This window comes from Bufo gargarizans, chromosome 4 (assembly GCF_014858855.1).
Source record: "Bufo gargarizans isolate SCDJY-AF-19 chromosome 4, ASM1485885v1, whole genome shotgun sequence".
NCBI classification, from domain to species: Eukaryota; Metazoa; Chordata; class Amphibia; order Anura; family Bufonidae; genus Bufo; species Bufo gargarizans.
Window position 1 is genome coordinate 425775174 of NC_058083.1, and position 26086 is coordinate 425801259.

A 26086-nucleotide genomic window follows, 5' to 3' on the forward strand; every position below is an offset into this window, starting at 1 on the left:
AGGGGGACAGGCTACGGGACATTACTAGCAGCTTGCACAAGCCATAGCATGTTTTAAAAGGCCATGCAGGTGTTATTTACCCCAGGTTCAGGATGGCCAGGATCTTGCACCCATTGTTGCTGACCAACTTGCCCAGTTGGAGTCTGCTGGGTGACAGCCAGCAGGATTTTTGCTCCTTGATGTACTTTAGCAACTGCTCACCTGTGTGGCTACTCTTGGCCATGCCAATCATCAACACAGCATGGCAACATGTGACTTGACAAGTGATAGGAGAGAGGCTGAGTGGGAGCGACGCTGTGCCCTGCTGCTGTTGGGGATGGGACAATGTTCATAGAGGAGGAGGTAGTTGGATAAGTGCTTCCTGTGGGAGCCAGCCTGATATCATGGTGGTGGTGGACACAAGGTCCTGGCCATGTTGCTGGGATTGCCACCTCTCTTGCAAAAAACATTGACCCGTAGGCCATGAAAGACATCTACTGTCCCTGCTCGTAACAGCTGGTCCATGTATCCACCATGGAGTTCAGCTAGAAGTGGCCCATGTTCTCTACTACATGAGAGTACAAGGCACTACTACAATGGTACTGCAGCGACTGCATCGGCAGTGACTTGGTTAGGTTGTAGACAAGCTAATTGCTGGTGAAGAAAAGTTTTTTTCATGACCAAAAATTTCATAATAGATGTCCCACGATGGAGCGGAGGACAAGGAGTCGTCTTAGCAGGAGAAAAAGAAGGTGATAATGACGTAGATGCCATAATGCTTGGGGATGTGGGTTGGCTGCCACAAAGAGTACCAGGATGAGGACAGATTTGTTCTGGGAATGATGGCCAATTGCATTTTCCCAGAACCCAATGATGCTGCCTCATGCTCTGCAATAGGCTGTTGGTACCCATGATTGTGTTTGAACGCCTACAGCTTATTTTAATCATGCAAATCTTTCAAATATCTGTTTTGTGTGCCTGCCTTGTGGAAAAAAAAAAAAAAAAAAAAAAAAAACATACAGGAGTTGCTTGCACAGAGCTATAGGCAGCCAAACTTGGGTTAGCACTGGCATGTTTTGGACCTAACCCATCCGCAGTGTCAGCGGCATCACAGGATCCTGAAGCAGATGTGGCCCTGGCTGTTTTTGGAGGTACATCGCCTCTGCTCTTTATTGCTTCCTATGCCACCCACCCTTCTCCACTGATGTTGCCTGCTACTTAGCACTGTGATCTGGCTCAAAGTCCTGTCCAGGAAACAATTGTTATTGGAGTCCTCACTCTCCCTGCCTCTTTTTATCAGACTGTGCTATGTCATAGTGGGTTACTGGGCCCCCCTTCCCTGCATCTTCCCCGACTACCATCATCACAGCTATGCATGGGTGTCACCAGCCTTATCCTCAGGGCAGCCCAAGAGGTGATGTCTCACACAAATTGTCAACAGGGAGACTCTCTGGACTATCTGCCCTAAGGTGTGGTGGGGTTTTCTTGCCACTTCATAGAAAAAAGAAAGGCACCCCACTAAGTAGGGACAGAGAGGACTCCATGGCACGGTGTCAGTGTCCAAAGTCACCTCCATGTCCTATGGCTGCAAATGAGATGACCGAGTCATCTACTCCACAATCTCATCCTCTTTCTCCTCTACGATAATGTTGTGCCTTACCAAAGCCTGGTACAACTGCAGCCGCCTACTTACTACTACTACTACTTCTGGCAGTATACCTAGTGTTGCTACTACCCATATTCTGGCTCATTCGCCGACATCCCTTCCATAGCCCCGACATTTTGGGGCCTCATAGATAATGTTATGCACTACCCTGTGCATTGGTGTAATAATTGCTGGTTTTAATAATTTCCAAAATGGAATTTCGAAATAACTGGAAATGGGATATTAATTTGATATCACTCAGATAACTTTGTGCTCAAACCAGCGTAGTGGTGTACTAATCATGTATATGCTGGTTTTATTAAATTCAACAACCCTGAAGCAGAAGTGGAGAAATAAATGGCGAGTCTCCTGAGCACATAACATAGCAACATAGGTAATATACTGTATATGATATGTGATACTGTCTGCTGAGGTGAGTACCTAAGGATGAATTTACATTTGCGATCAGCCTGCCAGAGTTTACGATACTGTGAACCGCCTGATCCAATTGACTGTAATGGAATCTGATGGGAATCCGGCTGACTGACAAAATGTCGGATATGCAAGACCTCTTCTCTGGCAGAAGCCAGCATTGATACCAGAAACTGGCTGGATTAGGTGGTTAATGGCACTATCTGGCTATACATCTGAACACAAATGTGAAACTAGTGTATGGATAGGTATCCACAACAAAAATTTTCCAGTGGCTGAGTGCTTTCAGCCTTCCATTCATTTCACTGGTAGCCAGCACTGAAGATTCTGGAACAGCTGTTTAAAGCTGCACTGCGCCAAGGAGGAACACATCCTGTCATGTCTTGTTTTTTTTTTATTTTACTTTAGAAAATTGACTACTGTAGGTAGCTTGTTAAAAGGTGTTGTACATATTTTTATATATATATTGAAAAAATTGATGTTCCAAAAAAGCCGCCGCCACTAGCCGTGTGGGCTCCATCTCCTATTTTTTTCAATAGCTACGCCACCGTCCATGCAACAGACATTTTATAGCTGCAACTTCACCAAAAATAGACATGTATTCTTGGCATAGTCATGGCTATAAATGCATGAACAGATAGGCAACCTCATGTTGAGAATAATGGTAGGCAGGGTACACAAAGTCACTGGTGGCTTTTTTTTTTAGGAAAATACTAAATTATATATATGTATTTCAATATTTTGGAGTGCTCCTGATATAGACCCCCCCAACCATTACCTCCACCGTGTCCCCCATAACATAAGGGCTCATGCACGCAAATTGTGGTCCCCAATGCACGGACACTGTGTGGCTGGCGCAGATGAATGCAGACCCATTCAACTTGAATGGGTCAGTGATCCATCTACACTGCAAAAAAATAGACCGTGTGGAGGCACAGACTGAAAACCATGGAAGCACTCCGTAGTGCTTCAGAGAGGTTCTCTGCCTCCGTTCCAAACTGCACCTTCTGGATTGTGGCCCCATTTAAGTGAATGAGTCCGCATCCATGATGCGCTGCACAAATGGCCGATGCCCATATATTGCAGATCCACTGTTTACCGCTGTCAGACGGTGCCTGTATTGCAGCCCGCAGTGTGCATGAGCCTTAATAATGACATCCAGTGTACCCATAACAATGACCTCCAGCATGCCCATAACAGTGACAGCCATAGTGTCCCTCTAGTGTATTATATCTATGTGTGTCTGTCTACTTACAAAATGCCAATTACACTGCTGAGGCCACAGGTCTCAAGCTTTCTTGTAGCAGTGAACAGGGATGTCAGCTGGGAGGCCCTGATGTTTGCTCAGTACTAGGATAGTACTGAGCATGCATCAACAATGTAAGCCTCCCCAGCCCCCGAAGTCTTCCGAGCAGCATTTGAAGGTGACAACAGTGATGATGTTCTTTTGAAGTGGCCCGGAAGACAGAAAACTGAACACTGCTGGAAGAGAAATCCTGTGGAGTGGAGTCACATGACATGACTCTGGGTAGCGGAAGGCAAGTATACAATTATCTACAACAGTGACCATAATCTTAAGGGATTATGCCCATGAAAAAAAGTTGTTAACAAATGGATCCTTGAAAACTAGATAACGTGAAGTGTTTTTTTCTCAGTCCCATCAATAATAGGAGCAAAAAATAAATGTCAACAGCACATACTAAAACACTGAGTAACACTGACATCGAAAAGGACTTAGGAATTTTAGTGGACAGCAAACTAAGCTGTAGAAACCAGTGTCAGGCAGCTGCTGCCAATGCCAGTAAGAATGGGTTGTTTCAAAAGGAGCATAGATGCCCGTAATAAAAACATAGTCCTACCACTTTACAAATCACTAGTCAGACCACACATGAAGTACTGTGTACAGTTCTGGGCTCCTCTGAACAAGGCAGACATGGCAGAGCTGGAGAGGGTCCAGAGAAGGGCAACTAAAGAAATGACTAATAGGTGGACTACAGTACCCAGAAAAATCAAAATTAGGATTATTTAATTTAGAAAAAAAAAGATGACTTTATATGTGGATGGCTCCTTCCTATTTACTTGAACAGATGGAGCCATCCTATAGAAATAAAGGGGGATGCCATACTTGTAGTTACACCTTCTCACCAGTGAAAATGCTACGGCGAGCAAGTAACCAGACCAGAGAAGTCTTCCGTGGTGCGTGAAGTCATAGAATTCGGTTATGGTCCGTGGTAGCGGAATCCATAACGGGATTCTTAGATAACCCGAACCTTGTACGCTGAACTTAAAAACATAAGTTCGCTCAACACTACTTGTAACAATAGCGAGTCACTTGACACCAGGGAGGGAAAATGGCTAATTGGGAAACTTTCATTTAGGGGTTGCCAGCGGTTTAGACATTAGTGGCGGTGTGTTATTTTGAGGGCACACTTATACAAGCTGTACACTGACAACTTTACATTGTATCAAAGTATCATATCTTCAGTGTTGTCCCATGAAAAGATATAATAAAATGTTTACAAAAATATTAGGGTTGTACTCACTTTACTGTACAGTAGAGATACTATACAGTCTAGCTTGTATATGCTTGTACTATCATGCAAACCTTATATATTTTTGCTATGAGAACAGAAAAGCATATTTATTTGAAAATAAAAAATAAAATCCAAACACCTAGTTACATACAAACTTTATTAAAACAGTTTGCAAGTAAAATACAGTAGAAATTGGAAATTACAGCAGTTGACATTTTTCATTAATAAGGAACATTTATGAAAAGCATGGTGTATGCCAAAGATAAGTGATGCAAATATATGCTTCAAATGTTTGAATGTTGTTTTTGCTTAGAAACAAGCCTTTATACAGCAATAAAATATATTCTTCATTTATAATCACCTTTAAGTACACTGCAACAAGCAAAATTATACTTTGCCCGATTATGTCCTCAGGCAGAACTGATGCATTCATACGCAATTTTGGTCAATATTTTCCATTAGTATTTTCTACCAGTATTTGTAAACCTAAAAAACATTCTGCAATAAATATTGACCGAAAATACTGTCATGTTAAAGTGACTTATATTTTCTTACCAGAAAAGAAACATGATAAAAATGATTCCCATTTTAGCCCTCGTGCAAACCAGCGCTCATGTTAAGACCAAAATTGTGCTTTAGCAACAACATACATGGCATTATATGAAATAGACGTTGTTCCGAATGCAGACAGACTCCTCATCTTCAATAAACATATTTTTATTACTGCATTTTAATTATTCTGGGCTAAAGATTGAAAATTGACCTTTATTAAACATTTTCAACAGTTTTTCTGAAACGATTTTCAGTTTCACTGCATTGACCGATCATGCTTCTCCTTTTTAGTGAATCCAGACAGCTGTTCTGATGGCTCACAGCCCTGATCTCTAGTTTGCCGACAGCTCATAAACACTCATTCCAGCCATATTCTTATAAATTTGACAAGAATATGGCTTAACAATGTTTATGAGCTGTTGAACTGGAGATGAGGGCTACCGATCAAGTCATTAGAGCTGCTGTGAGACAGATTCACAGGAGGAGATACAGCAATCTGCAGATACAGTGAAACTGAAAACTGTAGAGGAAAAGCTGTTGAAATTGTTTAATAAAGACCAAATGAAGACAAGATTTTTAGTGCAAAATCAGTAGTATGCATAAAAAAAAAAAAAAAAAAAAAAAAGGTGTTGTATACATTAAAGTGGCTGTCCGGTTTCAAAATAAAAAAATAAATTAAAAATAATTATTTGCCACTGCTCCGGTTCTCCTGGCGGGCTTGTGTTTTCCTGCCTACAGTGGTGCCATCAAGTCGACAACATATCACCACTGCAGCCAGTCACTTCAGCCCAGTGGTTGGCTGCAGCAGCCACCTGTTGTTGATGTGACATGACCACTGACCCAAAGTAAACAGAGCCTGGATGGCAGAACCGATGTAGGATCTCTCAGGTAGTTATCTATTCTTTATTAAAGGCGAATCCAGACAACCCCTTTATGCACAAACTGTCAAAAAGTACAGTGTGATGTGGATGTGCTATGCTTACCATACTTCTACCCAAATAACACTTCAGGTATAGTTTTATTGTAGTTGACTAGACTTGGAGTTCTAACATGATCACGTCTTAGTATTTTTCGTGAAGTGAATGCATACTACAACTTGCAGGACTTGCCTAATCTCCTTGTACTTTAAATACGAAACTCAGGAAAATGATGTATTTTAACCAATGAATCACAAGTCATGTGAGGTGACCACTGCTATACAGAATAAAATATGCAATTTACCTAAATTTGAGAAATATTGATCTCATTATGTATCATTGGTATGCTGACTTATGGCTTACATGGAGCTGATCTCTCATGGTAACAGAGTTCAGTACGTGTTATCCAACCAGTTGGATATTTTCTTGTATTAGAAAACCAATTAAGCATACAGCTTATGATTACTACTACTATTATGGTATTTCTATAAATTGTAATGTCAACAATACAAATTTTTGCAATTAGACTTAAAACAAGTCTGTCGGGCAGTATTCACAAACTACCAGCAATCCTAAAGTTGTACAAGCCTGCTAAACATACTTTTATATCATTTTGACTCTTTATTGAATGTCTAGGAAAAGAGCTTTTAATCCTATGAAAAACTGCACGCAAGTGCCCAGTGGGACTGGCTTTGCTTTTGAAAGTGCCCAACCTCACCACCCTTCTCTGCTGTGTGTTCCTCCTCCAAGCTCTGATTGCTTCCCCCTCTCTGGATTGACATCATGATGATGCAGCACTTCCCCGCTGTGTGCTTGTAGTTAGATTAGTGATAACTACCTGAAAGACTCCCTTTAAATGAAATTCCTGTAGTGTATGGCTAAACAGTATTGGTCCCGAGACTGGATAACTTCTAAATATTCTGTATGAATTCTAGGATGTAGTGTAAACCACAATGGAGATGTCAACAGTATTAGAATACTGTGACATGTTTTGTGTACAACAGATTTATTTGTACTTCAATATAGAAAGTACAGTAAAGTCTGCACAACTGTACTGTAGTAGGTGGAAAGCTTAGCGGTTCCAAGCACTCAAAACAATCCCACTGTTCTGAAAGATAAAGGATGCTTCAAGATGACTTTATTCTGACAAATTGAATATGGACAGGAGATAAATGCTCATTTATGTTTATTTCATCAGCAACAGACCTTTATCAAGAGCATCTGTCACTGACGTGGAAACAGTGGTGCGGTGTACTGCAATCTAGTATCGACTACGTCATGCAGTACATAGCACAAATGCCAATGATTCCATAGTCCACACTGGGGACAGATGTTTTTGACAGATTGAAAATGTTTATTATATATCTTCTGTCCACTTTCAAATTAAACCATTTTGAAGCATCACTTGTGTCTGTGAGTGCAGAGGAATTATTTCAAGAACATCTCTACATCAGTAACAGATTATTACTAAGAGCAAAAAGTTAAGTGTGAGTGGATACCCACAGCAATAATTAACACTTAATCTGACAAGTTGTGTGTTTTGTTTTTGTTTTTTAAAGGAAGTCATAAACATAATGCAAAACAATTCCAATGAGAACAGTAAAAATCCAGCTGACCTACAATCCATATATCCATTTTAATTATCATTAACCGTTTTACATTTTACATGATGGATGTCCAGGTTATTTAAATTTACAAAATGTCAGTGACTAACAAATCAAAGATTTATTTCCATTGCTTCCATAAACACAATCTCCAAAATGTGATTTCTTTAATTTTTGGAACAGCAATAGGATGTTTACTGAACCCCATATTTTCTTATAGTATAATGTGTATAGCACACTTATCAATAACCATTTCATTTGTGCAACATATGAAAATATATCTTACTTTCTGCTCTCAGGCTCTGAGCATATTTAACAAAAGAAAAATCTAAACAAAAGCCTTAGACCCCTTGTACTTAGTGTTATAAAAAAAAAAAATGTGAAGTTTAGAGTCATCATATAGTCTACTTATTGTGTCATAACTGCATTATTTATGTACGTATACACCACCAAGGTAAAATCCATAACTAGAGGTATGGGAGAATTTAATCAAGACTTCAGGTTTTAGATATTTTTCCTCTGTAGCTTATTATCCGAGAAACCGTTATCCGAAATCATTTACCATACAAAGATGCAGTAATATTTAGCAAAACAGTTGTTTCCATGTGGCAATTACAATCTGATTTTATATACTCCTCTTGGCTAGCGACATCATGAGATGATTGGTGTGAGAACCAGCCAGAAGAAAAAAATATGGGCTCGTCTCATGCCACTCTTCTCTGGATATCTTGGACCAAAAGGAAAGGTAAGCAAGGACACATCTATGTATGTATGTGCATATAGATCTATAAGTATCTTAATTTTCACAATTTTAAGAATTGGAAAAATGCTTTTTATTATTGCATTATTTCTAAATACCACATGAATAGTTGAATAAATGAATCATAAAATTGTTCTTTACAGAAAAAATATATTTCTCCCCTTTAACCATGAACCTCTCTCCCCCAAAGATCTATCATTAAGAAAAATGTTCATACTATAAACTCATAAAATGCCTTTCAGTGATAAAATACAGTATTATTTTGTATTTAGTTCATTCTCCAGCTCCATTAGTTTGCGGGAGGCTTTTACTTTGTTTGAAACATCTTGGCCGTGGGAGAAAAGACGCTGACGTTCCTTAAAAGTTAAGCTTTCTGGGGCTCCACCAGTATCACCTTCCTGACTGTATGAAACAAAGCATATTTAGAAAAATAACTAAAATAAAAATAAAATGAATACATAAAAATAAAAATAAATAAAAAATTACCTTTTCAATCTTTTGTCTCTTAAATCCTTTTCAGTGTTTCCAAGTACCACACCTGTTGATACAGAGTAAGAATCCGGATAGGATAAGAATTTGACTAATATATAGTTATTAAAAAAAAAGTTTAACAGATCATAGTTTTACGCAACTTAACTGAAAATTTTTCATCTTATTCTTAAATGAATATTAGAACACTCACATCTGCATCAGAGGCTCCATGAGATGGATCAAGAAATATGTTTGTTTTTGTTTAGAACAGAATCCACAATGTGGATTTTAACAATACCTTAGCATTAGAATCTTGTTTTGTGTACTACAGATTTGCACATCAGTACTGATAATATTCACTTCTTGCAATAGCTGCAAAAATCTACTAGCAAAGAATAAAAAGTGGCTAGCTAACTGGAGAAAAAATAAAAATCACAACTCATGACAAGGTGCGTAAGCTACGTGATATTTTTCCTATAAAAATAAAATAATCAATGCCGCATCTGATAAAACCACATCTCAATGTGAAAAGAGCCTAATTTAAATGTAGAACACTACCACACACACAAAAAAAAAAAATCACTTATTAGCCAATTATTAGTTTTCCATAAAGTTATGGACTTAAGTCAAAATGGTTTCAACATACAGTGGTCACTTAATTGGTCCCAGGACGACCGTTGTAGCTTACTCACACTTCAAATCTTCCATACTGATGGATTAGAAGTCCCTCTGTACAAACCGGATTCCAAAAAAGTTGGGACACTAAACAAATTGTGAATAAAAAACTGAATGCAATGATGTGGAGATGGCAAATGTCAATATTTTATTTGTAATAGAACGTAGATGACAGATCAAACGTTTAATCCAAGTAAATGTATCATTTTAAAGGAAAAATACGTTGATTCAAATTTTCACGGTGTCAACAAATCCCAAAAAAGTTGGGACAAGTAGCAATAAGAGGCTGGAAAAAGTAAATTTGAGCATAATGAAGAGCTGGAAGACCAATTAACATTAATTAGGTCAATTGATTGGGTTTAAAAAGAGCTTCTCAGAGTGGCAGTGTCTCTCAGAAGCCAAGATGGGTAGAGGATCACCAATTCCCACAATGTTGCGCAGAAAGATAGTGGAGTAATATCAGAAAGGTGTTACCCAGTGAAAAATTGCAAAGACTTTGCATCTATCATCATCAACTGTGCATAACATCATCTGAATATTCAGAGAATCTGGAACAATCTCTGTGCGTAAGGGTCAAGGCCATAAAACCATACTAGATGCCCGTGATCTCCGGGCCCTTAAACGACACTGCACCACAAACAGGAATGCTACTGTAAAGGAAATCACAGAATGGGCTCAGGAATACTTCCAGAAACCATTGTCAGTGAACACAATCCACCGTGCCATCCGCCGTTGCCAGCTGAAACTCTACAGTGCAAAGAAGAAGCCATTTCTAAGCAAGATCCACAAGCTCAGGCGTTTTCACTGGGCCAGGGATCATTTAAAATGGAGTGTGGCAAAATGGAAGACTGTGGTTCTGTGGTCAGACGAGTCACGATTCGAAGCTCTTTTTGGAAATCTGGGACGCCATGTCATCCGGACCAGAGAGGACAAGGACAAGACAAGTTGTTATCAACGCTCAGTTCAGAAGCCTGCATCTCTGATGGTATGGGGTTGCATGAGTGCGTCTGGCATGGGAAGCTTGCATGTCTGGAAAGGCACCATCAATGCAGAAAAATATATTCAGGTTCTAGAACAACATATGCTCCTATCCAGACGTCATCTCTTTCAGGGAAGACCCTGCATTTTTCAACAAGATAATGCCAGACCACATTCTGCATCAATCACAACATCATGGCTGCGTAGGAGAAGGATCCGGGTACTGAAATGGCCAGTCTGCAGTCCAGATCTTTCACCTATAGAGAACATTTGGCGCATCATAAAGAGGAAGGTGCAACAAAGAAGGCCCAAGACGATTGAACAGTTAGAGGCCTGTATTAGACAAGAATGGGAGAGCATTCCTATTTCTAAACTTGAGAAACTGGTCTCCTCGGTCCCCAGACGTCTGTTGAGTGTTGTAAGAAGAAGGGGAGATGCCACACAGTGGTGAAAATGGCCTTGTCCCAACTTTTTGGGGATTTGTTGACACTATGAAATTCTGATTCAACATATTTTTCCCTTAAAATGGTACATTTTCTCAGTTTAAACTTTTGTTCCGCGATTTATGTTCTATTCTGAATAAAATATTAGAAGTTGGCACCTCCACATCATTGCATTCAGTTTTTATTCACGATTTGTATAGTGTCCCAACTTTTTTGGAATCCGGTTTGTAGTTTTTGCAGGTATATCGCACTGTACCAACACAAAGCCAGGGCAGCACTATCCAGAATGGTGACACTTCATCACTGCTGCCTACAATTTACTGTTAGGAAGTCATTCACCTAAAAAAGTCTTGCCAAAAACCTTCTGCTTACCACCAAAACAATGCCATTCAGATGAATGTACATAATTTTCAGTTACAAAAATTTCTGCAACAAAATTTGTTATTGCAGAAGCATTTTAAAGAAAAAATCATGAACTGCTAGCACAGTAGAGTCAGAGATTTGAAAGGTCAGTAAAACATTTGATTTTGTTAGCTATTAGCTTTTATTCACTTTGTTATTAACGATTATTAATCGTGAAAGAGAGACAAGTCCCATTCTAAACAGCAGAGACACGGAGCATTAAGATGATTGATAATTCTCTGTGCCTCTCTTAGCTTTTTGCTAAAAAATCACGGTGGCAACTTTATCTCACGGTGATTTTGTAGTGAAAAGATCAGATGGAGCATTATTAATCATGTTAATGTTCCGTGTCTCTGCTGTCCTGAATTGTGCTTGGCTCTATTTGATGCAGTGGATTACCCACACGGCATCTGCTCGTGTGAAAGAGCCTTAAGGAAGACTGGTAGCAGTTTGAGTTTGCTGGCTGTGGTTCCTTATGGTGACCATAGTATTTTCTTACAGTGTTTAAAGTGTTTAGTGTTTTACAATCAGTTTTTTTTTTATATTTCATTTTAATGGAAAGTATGTACCACAATGTAACTAACTCTGTACAGCAGTATAGGGAAAATGTATTGTTATACAAATGCCATGCAAAAACATCATAAAAAAATGCAAACACACACTGGTACTTGCATTTTTTTTCAAGCAGGAAAAAAACAAAATGGTAAAAAAGTATAAATCTAAAGGTGTTGGCCCTTTACAGAGTAATGAGGTGGGAGTTGCAGAGAGTAATGAGGAGAAAGCAAAGCTATGAAATATTTTTCTCTCCACTGTATTCACTGAACAAAATAAACTGTCAGATGAAATGCAGAATGTAAAAGTAAATTCCCCATTAAAAGTGCCCCGTCTGACTCCGGAAGAAGTACAGAGACGTCTTAAAAAGATTAAAATAGACAAATCGCCAGGAGCAGATGGCATACACCCCGTATCCTAAGATAATTAAATAATGTCATAGCCAGACTCTTATTTCTAATATTTAAGGACTCTATAATGACTGAGTGTTCCACAGGATTGACGCATAGCAAATGTATTGCCAATATTCAAAAAGGGTCCAAAAACAGAGCCTGGAAACTATAGGCCGGTAAGTTTAACATCTGTGATGGGTAAACAGTTTGAAGGTTTTATAAGAGATGCTATCTTGGAGTACCTCAATGAAAATAAGCAAATAACGCCATATTAGCATGGCTTCATGAGGGATCGGTCCTGTCAAAATAATTTAATAATTTTCTATGGGGTGGCAAGTTCTAGACTTTACCATGACGAATCAATGAATGTCGTATAGTTGGACTTCTCCAAAACATTTGACACTGTACCACATAAAAGGTTAATAGATAAAATGAGAACGCTTGGACTGGGGGGAAATGTCTGTATGTTGGTAAGTAACTGGCTCAGTGATAGAAAACAGAGGGTGGTTATTAATGGTACACACTCAGATTGGGTCACTGTCACTAGTGGGGTACCACAGGGGTCAGTATTGGGCCCTATTCTCTTAAATATATTTATTAATGATCTTGTAGAATGTTTGCAGTCAAATATCTATTTTTGCAGATGACAAACTGTATAACGCAATTAACATGGAAGTGGACTATAAATGGCTGCAGATGTATCTGGATAGATTGGAGGCTTAGGCAGAGAATTTGCAGATCAGGTTTAACACTGACAAATGTAAGGTTGTGCACATGGGAAGGAATAATGCAAGTCACCAGTACATACTAAATGGTAAAACACTGGGTAACACTGACATGGAAAAAGACCTAGGAATTTTGGTGAATCACAAACTAAGCTGTAAAACCAGCGTCAGGCAGCTGCTGCCAAGTCCAATAAGATAATGGGTTGCATTAAAAGGGGCACAGATGCCCGTGATGAGAACATAGTCCTTCCACTTTACAAATCACTAGTCAGACCACACAGAGTACTGTGTACAGTTCTGGGCTCCTGTGAACAAGGCAGACACAGCAGAGCTGGAGAGGGTTCAGAGAAGGACAACTAAAGTAATGACTGGAATGGGTGGACTACAGAATCCTGAAAGATTATCAAAATTAAGGTTATTCACTTTAGAAAAAAGATGACTGAGGGGAGATCTAATAACCAAGTATAAATATATCAGGGGTCAGTACAGAGATCTCTCCAGCAAAGGATCTCAAAACTAGGCCAAAACGTTTCAGTTTTGTCCCCATTCATTGTCAGTATGCATCAGTTCCATTTTGTTGCGTTTTGTGTCTGGTCTGCAGTAATGAAAAAAGAATCCAGCACTATTGACTTACATTGATTTTCATGCCGGATCAGTTTTTTTTTTGCCACCAAAATATCAGACACTAATTGGCTTACAATAATTTTGATACCAGATCTGGTTTGTTCAGTTTCTGTTTAATACAACCGTATCTGGATAAAACAGATACATCCGGATGAAAACGGAAGAGTTTTATTCAAATTTTAAGATCCTCTGCCGGATCTCAAAGCCTGAATAAAAACAGCTGATGTGAACGTTTGGAATATAGATTTAAATAATCTGGAAATAAAATATAAATGTTCTCCTTCCCACATGATCTCACTATTTAAAAAAAATCAAGAACTTCAAGTGTATCCGACACCTAATTAATCTCTCATTACTCAGAACACATGCACACTCAACTAACCTTGCATGTTTATGGGGTCTTTTGGAAAACTGAAAAACCTGAAATATTCCAAAATGTATTCACAAATGTCTCACCAGGTTCAAAGGAATTTTCCCCACAAATGAGATGCATCACCTATCCACAGGATGATAAATGTTTGATCACTGGAGGATAGACCAAAGGAACCTCCACAGATCACAGTTTTACAGTGCGTATGCATGGCCACTTCTATGGGACTACCGTGTATAGTATCTCTATCAGTCCCACACAAGTGAAAAGAGCAGTAGTAAACATACGCACCACCTCTCCGATCACACAGGGAATTGTGATCTGTGTGGAACCCAGCGACGGATCAGGATAGGTGGAAAATAGTTCATGGGAAAACTCCCATTAAAGAAAATCTTTCACCATGATTATGGATATTATCTGCAGTAATACATAAGTAGTACTGCAAATAAGGAGCCCAGATCATCAATTCCTCCAATGTCAGCACTGAAATCTCTGTTGAAAAACACAGTCTGGACTGCTGTGTCGCGCTAACATATAAAGGAGTTCTGTGCGCATGCACAGCAGTCACTACCAATGTATTTCATCACAACTCTAAATGCTGACAGGGAGGGAAAGGAACGCAGTAGGAAAACACTTATCTATAGGACTACTTATATTACTGCAGATAATAGTCCAAGATTGTGGTGACACATGTCACCCAGATCTTCTATGACTGAAGTGAATTCTGTACACAAATGGTTCCTTCTGCAGTATGAGATTTTGAACAAAGAATATTTAGATGTATAGGACAGTCAAATATCTGCTACAAAGCTGCATTATTAGGACTGTAATTACCTTGCAAACGTAACTTTGTTGCATAAATTAGAATGGTGAAGGCTCTGTTCATTTGCGTTGTGGCTTATAGGTATTGTGCAGTGCAAAGATATTGCTGAGCTACGTATCCTGAGAATAGGTCATCAATATTTTTTCATTGCACAACCCCCGTCAATTTACAACTTGTTACTTGAGAGGTAGATCAGAGACAGCCTATAATTATTTACTGCATTTAAAGAAAGTGTTCATTTTTAATTTGCAATACTTTACTACTAAACTTGTTAATACTAAAGGTAATAGATTAAATTACTACTTGTTCTTAATATAAGAAAATCGTATAGTAGTAGAATATAAAGGGGTTGTCCATTTTACTTTTTAAACTTTCAACCCAGCCAGCTGTGGAAAAACCCATGCTTACCTGCTGCTCTGTTCTGACTCCCTATGTCTAGTCACTGTTCTTTCAGTCCCCGCCTGTCAACTTCTGGATGGACAGTGTGCCACTACACCCTATGACTGGCCTCAGCGATGATGTGTCTCAAAGTGGCAAGGGCTGCTTGGGGACACGTTACAGCTGAAGCCAGTCATTAGCTGCAGATGTGCAAGTGTCTCCATCCATCTGTAAGTTTACGGAAAGGAACCATAAGACCAGTGAATAGAACCAGGGTGCAGGAACAGAATGATGGGGAAAAGGTCAGTATGTATTTTTGAAAGATACAGCTGGCTGGGATGGAAAAAACAAACAAACAATCTGGACCTTTAAAGTCTATGGACACCTTTGGAGACATTTTTTCATTATTGCATTGTACTTACCCGAGGCTAAAAATAATTTTTACAACTAGTCTTTGTTACATTTTTACATTTTTTTGTTTTCTATAGCTTCCATTTCACTGCACCTGAAGACTGTTCCTTCCAAGTGAATTCCATCAGAGATCTGTAACCATTATCAGTTTGATAAGAATTTAGCTTTAAATAGGTTCAGAAATTAATAAAATAAAATTACTGAAAATACTAAACATTTTATTATAAACACATTCCCAAATAATAGTATGTATAATAGTTATTTTTCACTAGGGACATGCTCTAGTAGCGCCCTTGGCATTTTCTGTCAGACTAGAAGCAGAAGGATTCCTTTTCTCTGCTCTCTGATCTCCTAAACACTCATTATAGCTCAGTTCTCATCTTACTGACAAGAATGTGGCTTAAATAAGTGTTTAGGACCTCTCAGTAGTTTAGAGATACATTTATTAGATGACCGGCACAAAGTCAAAGTACCAGTCACACAGTTATTAAAACTGTTAATCCTTTGTGACAGAACAACTCAATATTTTTAGTGAAGGCCAATAGAAAAAATGATTTAATTTGCTATCATAAAAAAAAAATTGCCTCCGAAGGTTTATATAGCCTTTAAAGGAAATGTGTCACCAAAATTTTATCTGCCATTTAAAACCAGTTAGCAACACACATCTTTTTTTCCCAATTAGATTTTACTTTCTGATTACAGATTTTTTTTTTTCTATTTTTCTGAACTTGGTTATGGGGTCTGCCATCTTGCCTGAGCTGTTCCCCTAGAGAAAACAAGCCATTATAGATAATGAAGGCTATTTGGGATTATATATATATTTTAAATAAAAGTAATATTTAAGTATGTTCAGTAATTTTATTAAATTCCTGGAGAACGCCTTAAGGATAGGTCTACACGACGACATTTGTCGCGCGACATTTTGTTGCACCAATGTCGCGCGCAATTTTTATAATGGCAGTCTATGGTGTTGCACTGCAACATGCGACATGCTGCGACTGCTACGCATGTTGCAGTGCGACACCATAGACTGCCATTATAAAAATTGTCGTGCGACATTAGTGCAACAAAATGTCGCGCGACTTTTGTCGTCGTGTAGACCTAGCCTTAAAGAGGACCTGTCACAATATAATGCAGTGCAATATGCAGGCAGCATATTAAAGAGATGGAAAAAAGGAGTAGATTGTTTGAGATATAGAGGCACACCAGGCAAGAGAGTCCGGGGGGGGGGGGGGGAGATGGCTAGGCGTAATGGCCCCACCTTCTATGCAACCTTAATACATACCTCCCTTTCTCCTTGCCCCTGCCTGTTATCCTAGTCCCTAAGGGCATTAGCTCCTGTCAGTAAACACACACAGCAGGCCGATAAGCAGGGAGATGCTGTTCTACCTGCACTGCTTATTGGCCAACTGAGTTTTGGGCACTGGCACCTGACCTCTGCTGATTCACCTGCCTGATGTATCTATCGACATTACAGTGAATAATACAAGCAGGAGAGCACTGTGCCATCAGTTATTGGTATAATCTATAATATACAGCTAACATTGCTGAAGCTGGCAGGACTGGCGCTAGCTCCAATTCTACCATTTTAACCCTTGAGATGCTGTTTGGACAAATAATTTACATCCAATTTACTCATAACATTCTTATTGGGTTACTGAAATACCTGCACTTTTTACTTACTGGCTATGAGGAAGTGTCTGCAGAGCATTTCACAAGAACAGGTAGGGGGGAAGATCCTGTATGTATCAGGATTGTCATTGTACTGTACAGCTGGGACTTGCAGTCCCACACATACAACATGTGTGTTTTGTTTTTTTCACCACAGCTCTGCAACTGCATGTCAACAAAGGTCCAGAACAGAACTAGGAAAATTAGTTAATATAATTTTCTTTTGCCTAAAACTTGCTTAGCTTGTGTATATATTGCCGACCATCAGATTTACAGTGCTTTATTTAACCCTCTTAAGTTCAGAGAGCAGAGGTTTAAATGAATAAGTTACAAGTTTGGCTGAATATTTTTCCACAAAACTATACATAAATCTACTCAGCAGCTTCTGTTTTACAACATGCTGCCTGCATATTGCACTGCATTAAGTGGTGACAGGTTCTTTTTAAAAAAGAGTGTTTATGATCTGTTGATAAAATAAAGATAAGAGTCACAGATGGAGCAAAAAGAGCAGCTCTCTTACAAATATCACTGAGAAGGAATAGAAGTGAAAGCTGTAGAAGATAAAACTGTTGAACATTTTTAATAAAACGAATATTAAGATAAGTAGATGTCACCAAAAGCCTTTTAAGAGGTTGTCCAAAGTTTAAAATATGTCCCCAGTCATGTTTACAATTATTCTCCCCTGACACTTTCAGGTCAGTGATACAGTAGGATGCAAGGTGACCTGGTGTGCACAGAATGTCCTTTCTGAAGTGAGGAAGATATCAGAGTGAACCACTGGAAGTGGCAGTGGAGAAGTATGAGAAGTGTGGCTTTGTTATTTTCTAACATTTACGGCTGGTGGGGACGTATTCACATAACTTGGACAACCCTTTTAATATGTAAAAGCTTTCTGTTTTCAGGGCATGTGCATCAGAAAGTGAGAAACCGAACATTAGTAACACTTGAAAAAGAACATTAGTTGGTCTATAAACAGTTTTGTGAGGATGCACCAAGTAAATAAAGAGTAACACAGATGATTAAAGCTCATGCTAGCAGCATATGGCCTAAATGAATCACATGTAGAAGCAAAGCATGGTAGCCAAAACCAACAGTACTTTAATTTGTACAATTATCTTAATTTTTTCTAAATATGTAAAGGGGAAAAATGTTTTAGAGAATTTCAGTGATTTAAAAGTGAAGGATTTTGATTGGAAAAAAAAAAAAATAGCTAAGGAAAATCATGCGTCATCATTGTTTTTAATTTTCAATACTATTTGAGAAATCTAGCAAAAAACAAAACAAAAACAAAACATAAATTAGAGGGCAAATTAAAGTGGAGTTCTTGCCAGAAATAAAGTTGAAAATCCCCCACCATTGGCATTCCAGTACTGCTCTACTTTAAACACCTAACAGTTTTTGAGAAAAGGAATTTTTCAGCTGTGTTAGCTGTTCATATCTCGGGATTAGTAGCACCTAGAGCAATGGGCATTGCCAGCTTTCAAATGAGACTAGGACAATATCGCTATCTGCTGCCAATCCCAGGAAGTGGGTATTATCAAATTTATACTGACCCACAGAATAAAGTTATCATATGCTACTTAAACCACATAGTGAACGCTGTGAATAACCCCTATATAATGTTAAAACTGGCGGTTTTTATTTATCTCTCTAAAAACAATAAAAGTAATTTAATACACTATATATACACCCCAAAATGGTTCATAAAAAAAATAAAACTACAACTCATCCCGCACAGTCGAGAAAATATTTTAGAAGTAAAAATTTAAAAGTCATGACTGCAGGAATACAGAAAATGTTACTGGTTCTTGTTGTGCTCCACCAATATTTGCTTCAGACATATATTAAAAATCTAAAATAAATAAGTGACATTTTTGGGACGGTTTTTCCAATTTTAATGTGACTGTTAGGAGGTTAATTGTCTTCGCTTGATACAACAGAAATATCAGGAAAGGTCGAGACACTGAGATTGGCAATTGCTGAACTGGTCTCTCCTGGTATTTCGAGAGTGTTAACTCATGACAAGAAGTGGAAACAGCGGGGATAAGAGCAGCACTAGAATATCAGTAGTGGGGCATCACTGGAGAACTCTAAACAATCTTAGTTATTTTTAACCCTATGACCTATTCTACCAAAATACCCAGAACCATAGGATAGTCTAGGGTAAATAAATCAAAAAGGTGGGATAGGTTAGATTTGATTTTCATACATATTGTATACACTGTACCTTTGGAGATGCTTTGTTGGAGAAAACTTGGATGACCTGATATGGGAGGGGGCAGGTCTGCTTTTCTACCAGTACTGTTGGCATTGGCTGAAGTTGGCTGTAATGACTTTGAAAGAAAAAAGCCATCGGACACAGGGCGAGGTGGGCGTGCAGCAGGCAGCTGTGGCTTAGATGTAGTTGGAAGGAGGTTACCATAAGACTTTCTTGTGCTGGAGTACTTATCCTGACCTGCTAGGTTAGTGTCTTCCTCATCATCAGTATATGCAACAAACTTGGCAGTGTAAACGGTGTCAGGTGAAAGGGTCTGTGTTTTGAGGTAGGAAGTGTTTCGCTGAGGAGGGGGAGGTGGAGCGTTAGACAGGAGGGGTGGGTATGTGTGTTCATATTCCCGTGGAAGTGGAGGTCTGTACAGACCAGGCTCTTCAGGTCCTAGTAATCTTCGTTCTGCTTCCTCACTTTGCCTGCGCCTCTCTGCTTCCAAGCGATTGTAATACTCTTCTTCTTGCCTCCTCTGCTATCCAAAAATAAAAAATTAAATTAAACATTTCCAGTATTCAAACATTATACAAACATACACACACATTAAAGGGGAACTAAGTAAAGCTAAAGCTTGACATAAAAAAGTGACAGAAATGCAGTTGTGAACAGTCTGTCACTTGTGTTAAAGGGCTTGTTCATCCAGGATTATTCACTCTACCAATCCCTCACTGGTCATTAATTACTGCTCCTTTTTTCGACAGAACAATGCGACTACTGCAGCAAATCACAAGCTCAAGTGGGTCTCCACTTTTCCCAACGACTGGTTGCTGTGGTCACAGGTCCATGTTGAGAAGGAAGTAGAGAGCGGTGGGGGACCCAGAAAGCATCAGAACCGAAGCAGTAAGAGATTGATGAGGTATGATTTATGCTATGTTAGAATGTTCTAAGCGGTTTACTTAATATTTTTTTTTTCTATTTCTTGCAGCATGCTGCCAGTAAGCAGTCTGGTGTATTCATGATAAGCAGGCTTCCCGGCCCTACAGCTTTAGATTTAAAGATTTCTACTTATATGCCATAATAAGGGAAAGTCAGCAGCTGCATCACAGGAAAGCCTGTATCGGGCACAGTGTGCTGCAAGGAATAACATCTAAGTTATCCCAAACTACTGAAAAATAACACACGATAGGCTGCTGTCTGTCACTACTTTATGCTACTGAACAGCTCCCCCTCCCCACGTGACGGAGGCTGCTAACAAGCCTCCAAAACCCAGGTGAATACAGCCTAATGGGGTTCAACAAGTTCAATTTGAAAACCGAACTGGAAAACTGATGGCTCCAATGAAAAAGTCTGTAATAGGTTCTGTGAGAGGAACTTATTGGGGATCTTGAAATTGGCCACCCTGGGGGCCAGAATGATAACAGATGAACAAAAGGTACAGGTGACCCTTTATATTGCACATGACCTGGCTACATTCCACTAGGGAGTGGAGTTCTTAAGTTAATCTGTATAAAGCTGTACCCATTCAAGGAAGTGGTCAGAAGCTCATCCTACAGGAGAACACCTCAAGTAGGGATCTAATCAGTGTTTTCCAGATCGAGACTGACTGCTTTCACTGAAAAGGGCTTCACAGCTGATGTACAGGTCCTTCTCAAAAAATTAGCATATTGTGATAAAGTTCATTATTTTCTGTAATGTACTGATAAACATTAGACTTTCATATATTTTAGATTCATTACACACCAACTGAAGTAGTTCAAGCCTTTTATTGTTTTAATATTGATGATTTTGGCATACAGCTCATGAAAACCCAAATTTCCTATCTAAAAAAATTAGCATATCATGAAAAGGTTCTCTAAACGAGCTATTAACCTAATCATCTGAATCAACTAATTAACTCTAAACACCTGCAAAAGATTCCTGAGGCTTTTAATAACTCCCAGCCTGGTTCATTACTCAAAACCGCAATCATGGGTAAGACTGCCGACCTGACTGCTGTCCAGAAGGCCATCATTGACACCCTCAAGCAAGAGGGTAAGACACAGAAAGAAATTTCTGACCGAATAGGCTGTTCCCAGAGTGCTGTATCAAGGCACCTCAGTGGGAAGTCTGTGGGAAGGAAAAAGTGTGGCAGAAAACGCTGCACAACGAGAAGAGGTGACCGGACCCTGAGGAAGATTGTGGAGAAGGACCGATTCCAGACCTTGGGGGACCTGCGGAAGCAGTGGACTGAGTCTGGAGTAGAAACATCCAGAGCCACCGTGTACAGGCGTGTGCAGGAAATGGGCTACAGGTGCCGCATTCCCCAGGTCAAGCCACTTTTGAACCAGAAACAGCGGCAGAAGCGCCTGACCTGGGCTACAGAGAAGCCGCACTGGACTGTTGCATGTCATTCGGAAATCAAGGTGCCAGAGTCTGGAGGAAGACTGGGGAGAGGGAAATGCCAAAATGCCTGAAGTCTAGTGTCAAGTACCCACAGTCAGTGATGGTCTGGGGTGCCATGTCAGCTGCTGGTGTTGGTCCACTGTGTTTTATCAACGGCAGGGTCAATGCAGATAGCTATCAGGAGATTTTGGAGCACTTCATGCTTCCATCTGCTGAAAAGCTTTATGGAGATGAAGATTTCATTTTTCAGCACGACCTGGCACCTGCTCACAGTGCCAAAACCACTGGTAAATGGTTTACTGACCATGGTATTACTGTGCTCAATTGGCCTGCCAACTCTCCTGACCTGAACCCCATAGAGATTCTGTGGGATATTGGGAAGCGAAAGTTGAGAGACGCAAGACCCAACACTCTGGATGAGCTTAAGGCCGCTATCGAAGCATCCTGGGCCTCCATAACACCTCAGCAGTGCCACAGGCTGATTGCCTCCATGCCACGCCGCATTGAAGCCGTCATTTCTGCAAAAGGATTCCCGACCAAGTATTGAGTGCATAACTGAACATAATTATTTGAAGGTTGACTATTTTTGTATTAAAAACACTTTTCTTTTATTGGTCGGATGAAATATGCTAATTTTTTGAGATAGGAAATTTGGGTTTTCATGAGCTGTATGCCAAAATCATCAATATTAAAACAATAAAAGGCTTGAACTACTTCAGTTGGTGTGTAATGAATCTAAAATATATGAAAGTCTAATGTTTATCAGTACATTACAGAAAATAATGAACTTTATCACAATATGCTAATTTTTTTAAAAGGACCTGTATTGCTGTCAGATGATCAATCGGTGATGCAAGTGCCTACATTCTGGATATAGTCAGGACTCCAGTTGAAGTTCAGTTAAGAGTCTATTTAAAGAGTATCCGAGCCTGAAGTCTCTCTCATCAAAAGAGCCAGTGTTTCCATAGAAAAGACATATCTTTATAAGTACACAATTAAAATGAATAAAAACTGTCATAATCAACACAAGAAGAAGAAACCTACAAAGTTACATCTGGTGGGCAAAAGTGGTACTACTATATCAAATGCCTATATAAAAATAATAGTACAATAGAAGGAGAAAGAGTACAGTTATGCTTTAGCAAACAGCAAAGAAAAATACAACAGAAACCTCAATAAAAGCCGCGATCACTTCAGAATACCTTAATAAAAGTAGTTACGAGTGTCAAATAGTAAGATCAACACAAAGGACACACCATTCCAAAGAAAAGCTTTGTCCCTCCACTGGACAAACTATGGACAGTAACTGTTATTGTGGTGTTCTAAGCAGTAGTGGGTCTGTTACATTTTTCCTCTACAGTTTGCGTGACTTATATAGGATGTATTGCCCTGCCTTGATCTTCTTTTGCACTATTATTCAGGTATCTATCACAGTAGTACCATTTGTTGCCCATAAGGTGTTCCTTTTGTCCGTTTCCTCTTGTTCTGTGGACTGTTATGACTGAATGTATTGATTTTAATTGTGCTTTGATAAAAATATGACTTTTCTTTAACCCTTTCAGGACACAGCCTTTTTCACCTTAGGACCAGGCCATTTTTTGCAAATCTGACCAGTGTCACTTTAAAGAGGAGCTTTCACTAGTTTAAAAACTAACTATATCAGTGGGCAGAGCGGCGCCCAGGGGTCCCCCTGCACTTACTAGTATGTATGGGCGCCGCTCCGTTCGCCTGGTATAGGCTCTGGTGTCTGCAGCTCCCTCTGTTGTACTGGGCACAGATTTTGTATTAGGGTTGTCACTTGCTGCAGCGCTGGCCAATCGCAGCGCACAGCTCATAGCCTGGGTACTAGTTTAGGGTACATATGATTTTTGGTTGCTCTATATTACACTTTTTGTGCGGCAAGGTAACAAGAAATCGCTTTTTCGGCACAGTTTTTTGTTGTTGTTATTTACAACATTCATCTGTGAGGTTAGATCATGTGGTAATTTTATAGAGCAGGTTGTCACGGACGCGGTGATACCTAATATGTATACCATTTTCTTTCATTTATGTAAGTTTTACACAATGATTTCATTTTTAAAACAAAAAAATATGTTTTAGTGTCTCCATAGTCTAAGAGCCATAGTTTTTGGGTCTCATTTTTTGCGGGATTAGATGATGGTTTGATTGGCACTATTTTGGGGTGCATATGAATTTTTGATCGCTTGCTATTACACTTTTTGTGACGTAAGATGACAAAAAATTGCTTTTTTTAAGACCGTTTTTATTTTTATTTTTTTTACGGTGGTCACCTGAGGGGTTAGGTCATGTGATATTTTTATAGAGCAGATCGATACGAACGCGGCGATACCCAATATGTATGCTTTTTTTTATTTATGTAAGTTTTACACAATATAATTTTTTTGTTTCAAAAATGAAATCAATCATGTTTTAGTGTTTCCATAGTCTAAGAGCCATAGTTTTTTCTATGCAATTATCTTGGGTAGGGTATGATTTTTGCGGGATGAGGTGACTGTTTGATTGTTACAATTTTGGTGTAGATGCGACTTTTTTGATCACTTTTATTACCTTTTTTGGGAAGTAAGGTGGGCAAAATTTCAATTTCATCATAGTTTTTTATTTTTAAGGCGTTCACCGTTCGGGTAAAGTAACATGACTTTTATAGATCAGGTCGTTACGGACGCGGTGATACCAAACGTGTAGGGAATTTTTTTTTTTCATTTTTAATCAGTGATAAATGTGTTTTTTGATTTTTACTTTTTTTTCCCTTTTTCTTTGACCCAGACCCACTTGGTTCTTGAAGATCCAGTTGGTCTGATGTCTGTATAATACAGTACAGTACAGTACACTATAGTGTTTTTTACTGTATTTTACTTACACTTTGTCTGAACAGATCTATGCCTTTAGCACAGATCTGTTCAGCACCATGGACAGCAGGATGCCTGAGAAGGCATCCTGTTGCGATGGGAACCTTCCCTGTCTGCTCAGTTGTGGCCACAACTGCGCAGACAGGGAAGGGTAAGGAGGGGGGCTGTCTGGGGGCTCTCCATCGGGGGGCTGCAAAGGCACAGCAGCCCCCCGATGAGAGAAGGAGGGAGCTCCCTGAGCTGTTAACCTTTTCCATACAGCGGTCCATACGGACCGCGGTATGGAAAGGGTTAAACGTCTGACATCGCATCACAGATGTCAGCCGTTTATACCAGGGTGTCAGCAATGTGCCGACACCCTGGTATACCCACTGGCCACCAACGATTATTCAAGGGGAGGCGGGCGGGGGATTGCGATCCCGCCTGCCGCACCGCCCGCAACCCGCCGACGTAAAATCATTCAGGGGTGTGGGGGAGGGGGGAACATATATGTTTTAGGCAAAATAAAGTTTGATCCCCGATCAGAAACTGCATCAAACCGCAGGTCTGAAATGACCTGCGGTTTGTTGCGATTGCCGTGCATTTAGCAGAGGTGCCTGCTCAATGATTTGAGCAGGCACCTTGTTCCGATCACCGCCGGCCGTCAGTGATCGGAACAACACATGACGTACCGGTACGTCACGTGTCCTTAATTACCAGGACATCATGACGTATCGCTACGTCATGTGTCCTTAAGAGGTTAATAGACTCAAATATGGCCTGTTTTGGCCCTGGTTAAACAGATTCAAATGGGCAAATCACCATCTCTAACGGAATTAAAGGCTATGTACACTTTCAGGGGCAATATTTTGAATGCTTGCATTTTACTCATTTCTTACAAACAGGCCAAATACATTTATTTAAACCACATATTGAGCTTTAATGAGCGTTTATGAAGGTGAAAGAGCATAGATAAGGAGCTAGTCAGCTACCATAGCTTTCTGACAGAGCAAAGAGAAAATTCTGATCCTACTAATACAGCATTTTAGCTCTGTACAGAGAAAATATTTTCAATTAAAACCAATTGCAAATGATTTTTTAACTCATGAGTACAATAAAATGTTCTTTGATTATATAAAAATGGTACTAAAAAGATTTAAATAGACAAATCGCAAAGACCATATAGCATACACCCCTGTATCCTAAGAGAATTAAGTAATGTCATAACCAGACCCTTATTTCTTTTCTTTAAGGACTGTATATTGACAGGGAGAGTTCTACAGGATTGGAGCATAGCAAATGCGGCGCCAATAT

At 39.4% G+C, this 26086-nt stretch overlaps 1 protein-coding gene across 12 annotated transcripts in view; it reads right to left on the reverse strand.

Annotated features, from left to right (window-relative positions):
* Positions 1–4728: 4728 nt before the first annotated feature.
* Positions 4729–26086, reverse strand: part of AFDN (afadin, adherens junction formation factor) — a 296787-nt gene continuing 275429 nt past the window's right edge. For 4 of the 12 annotated variants that reach the window (XM_044289638.1, XM_044289639.1, XM_044289640.1 and 1 more), the window contains 3 exons: positions 19566–20079; positions 8910–8961; positions 4729–8825 (listed from right to left, as the gene is read on the reverse strand). In XM_044289638.1, coding sequence (XP_044145573.1) covers positions 8681–8825; positions 8910–8961; positions 19566–20079 — 711 coding nt within the window. In that variant the 3' untranslated portion in view covers positions 4729–8680. The remainder of the gene's footprint in view (positions 8826–8909; positions 8962–19565; positions 20080–26086) is intronic. The other 8 variants (XM_044289647.1, XM_044289646.1, XM_044289641.1 and 5 more) reach the window with 5 other exon arrangements.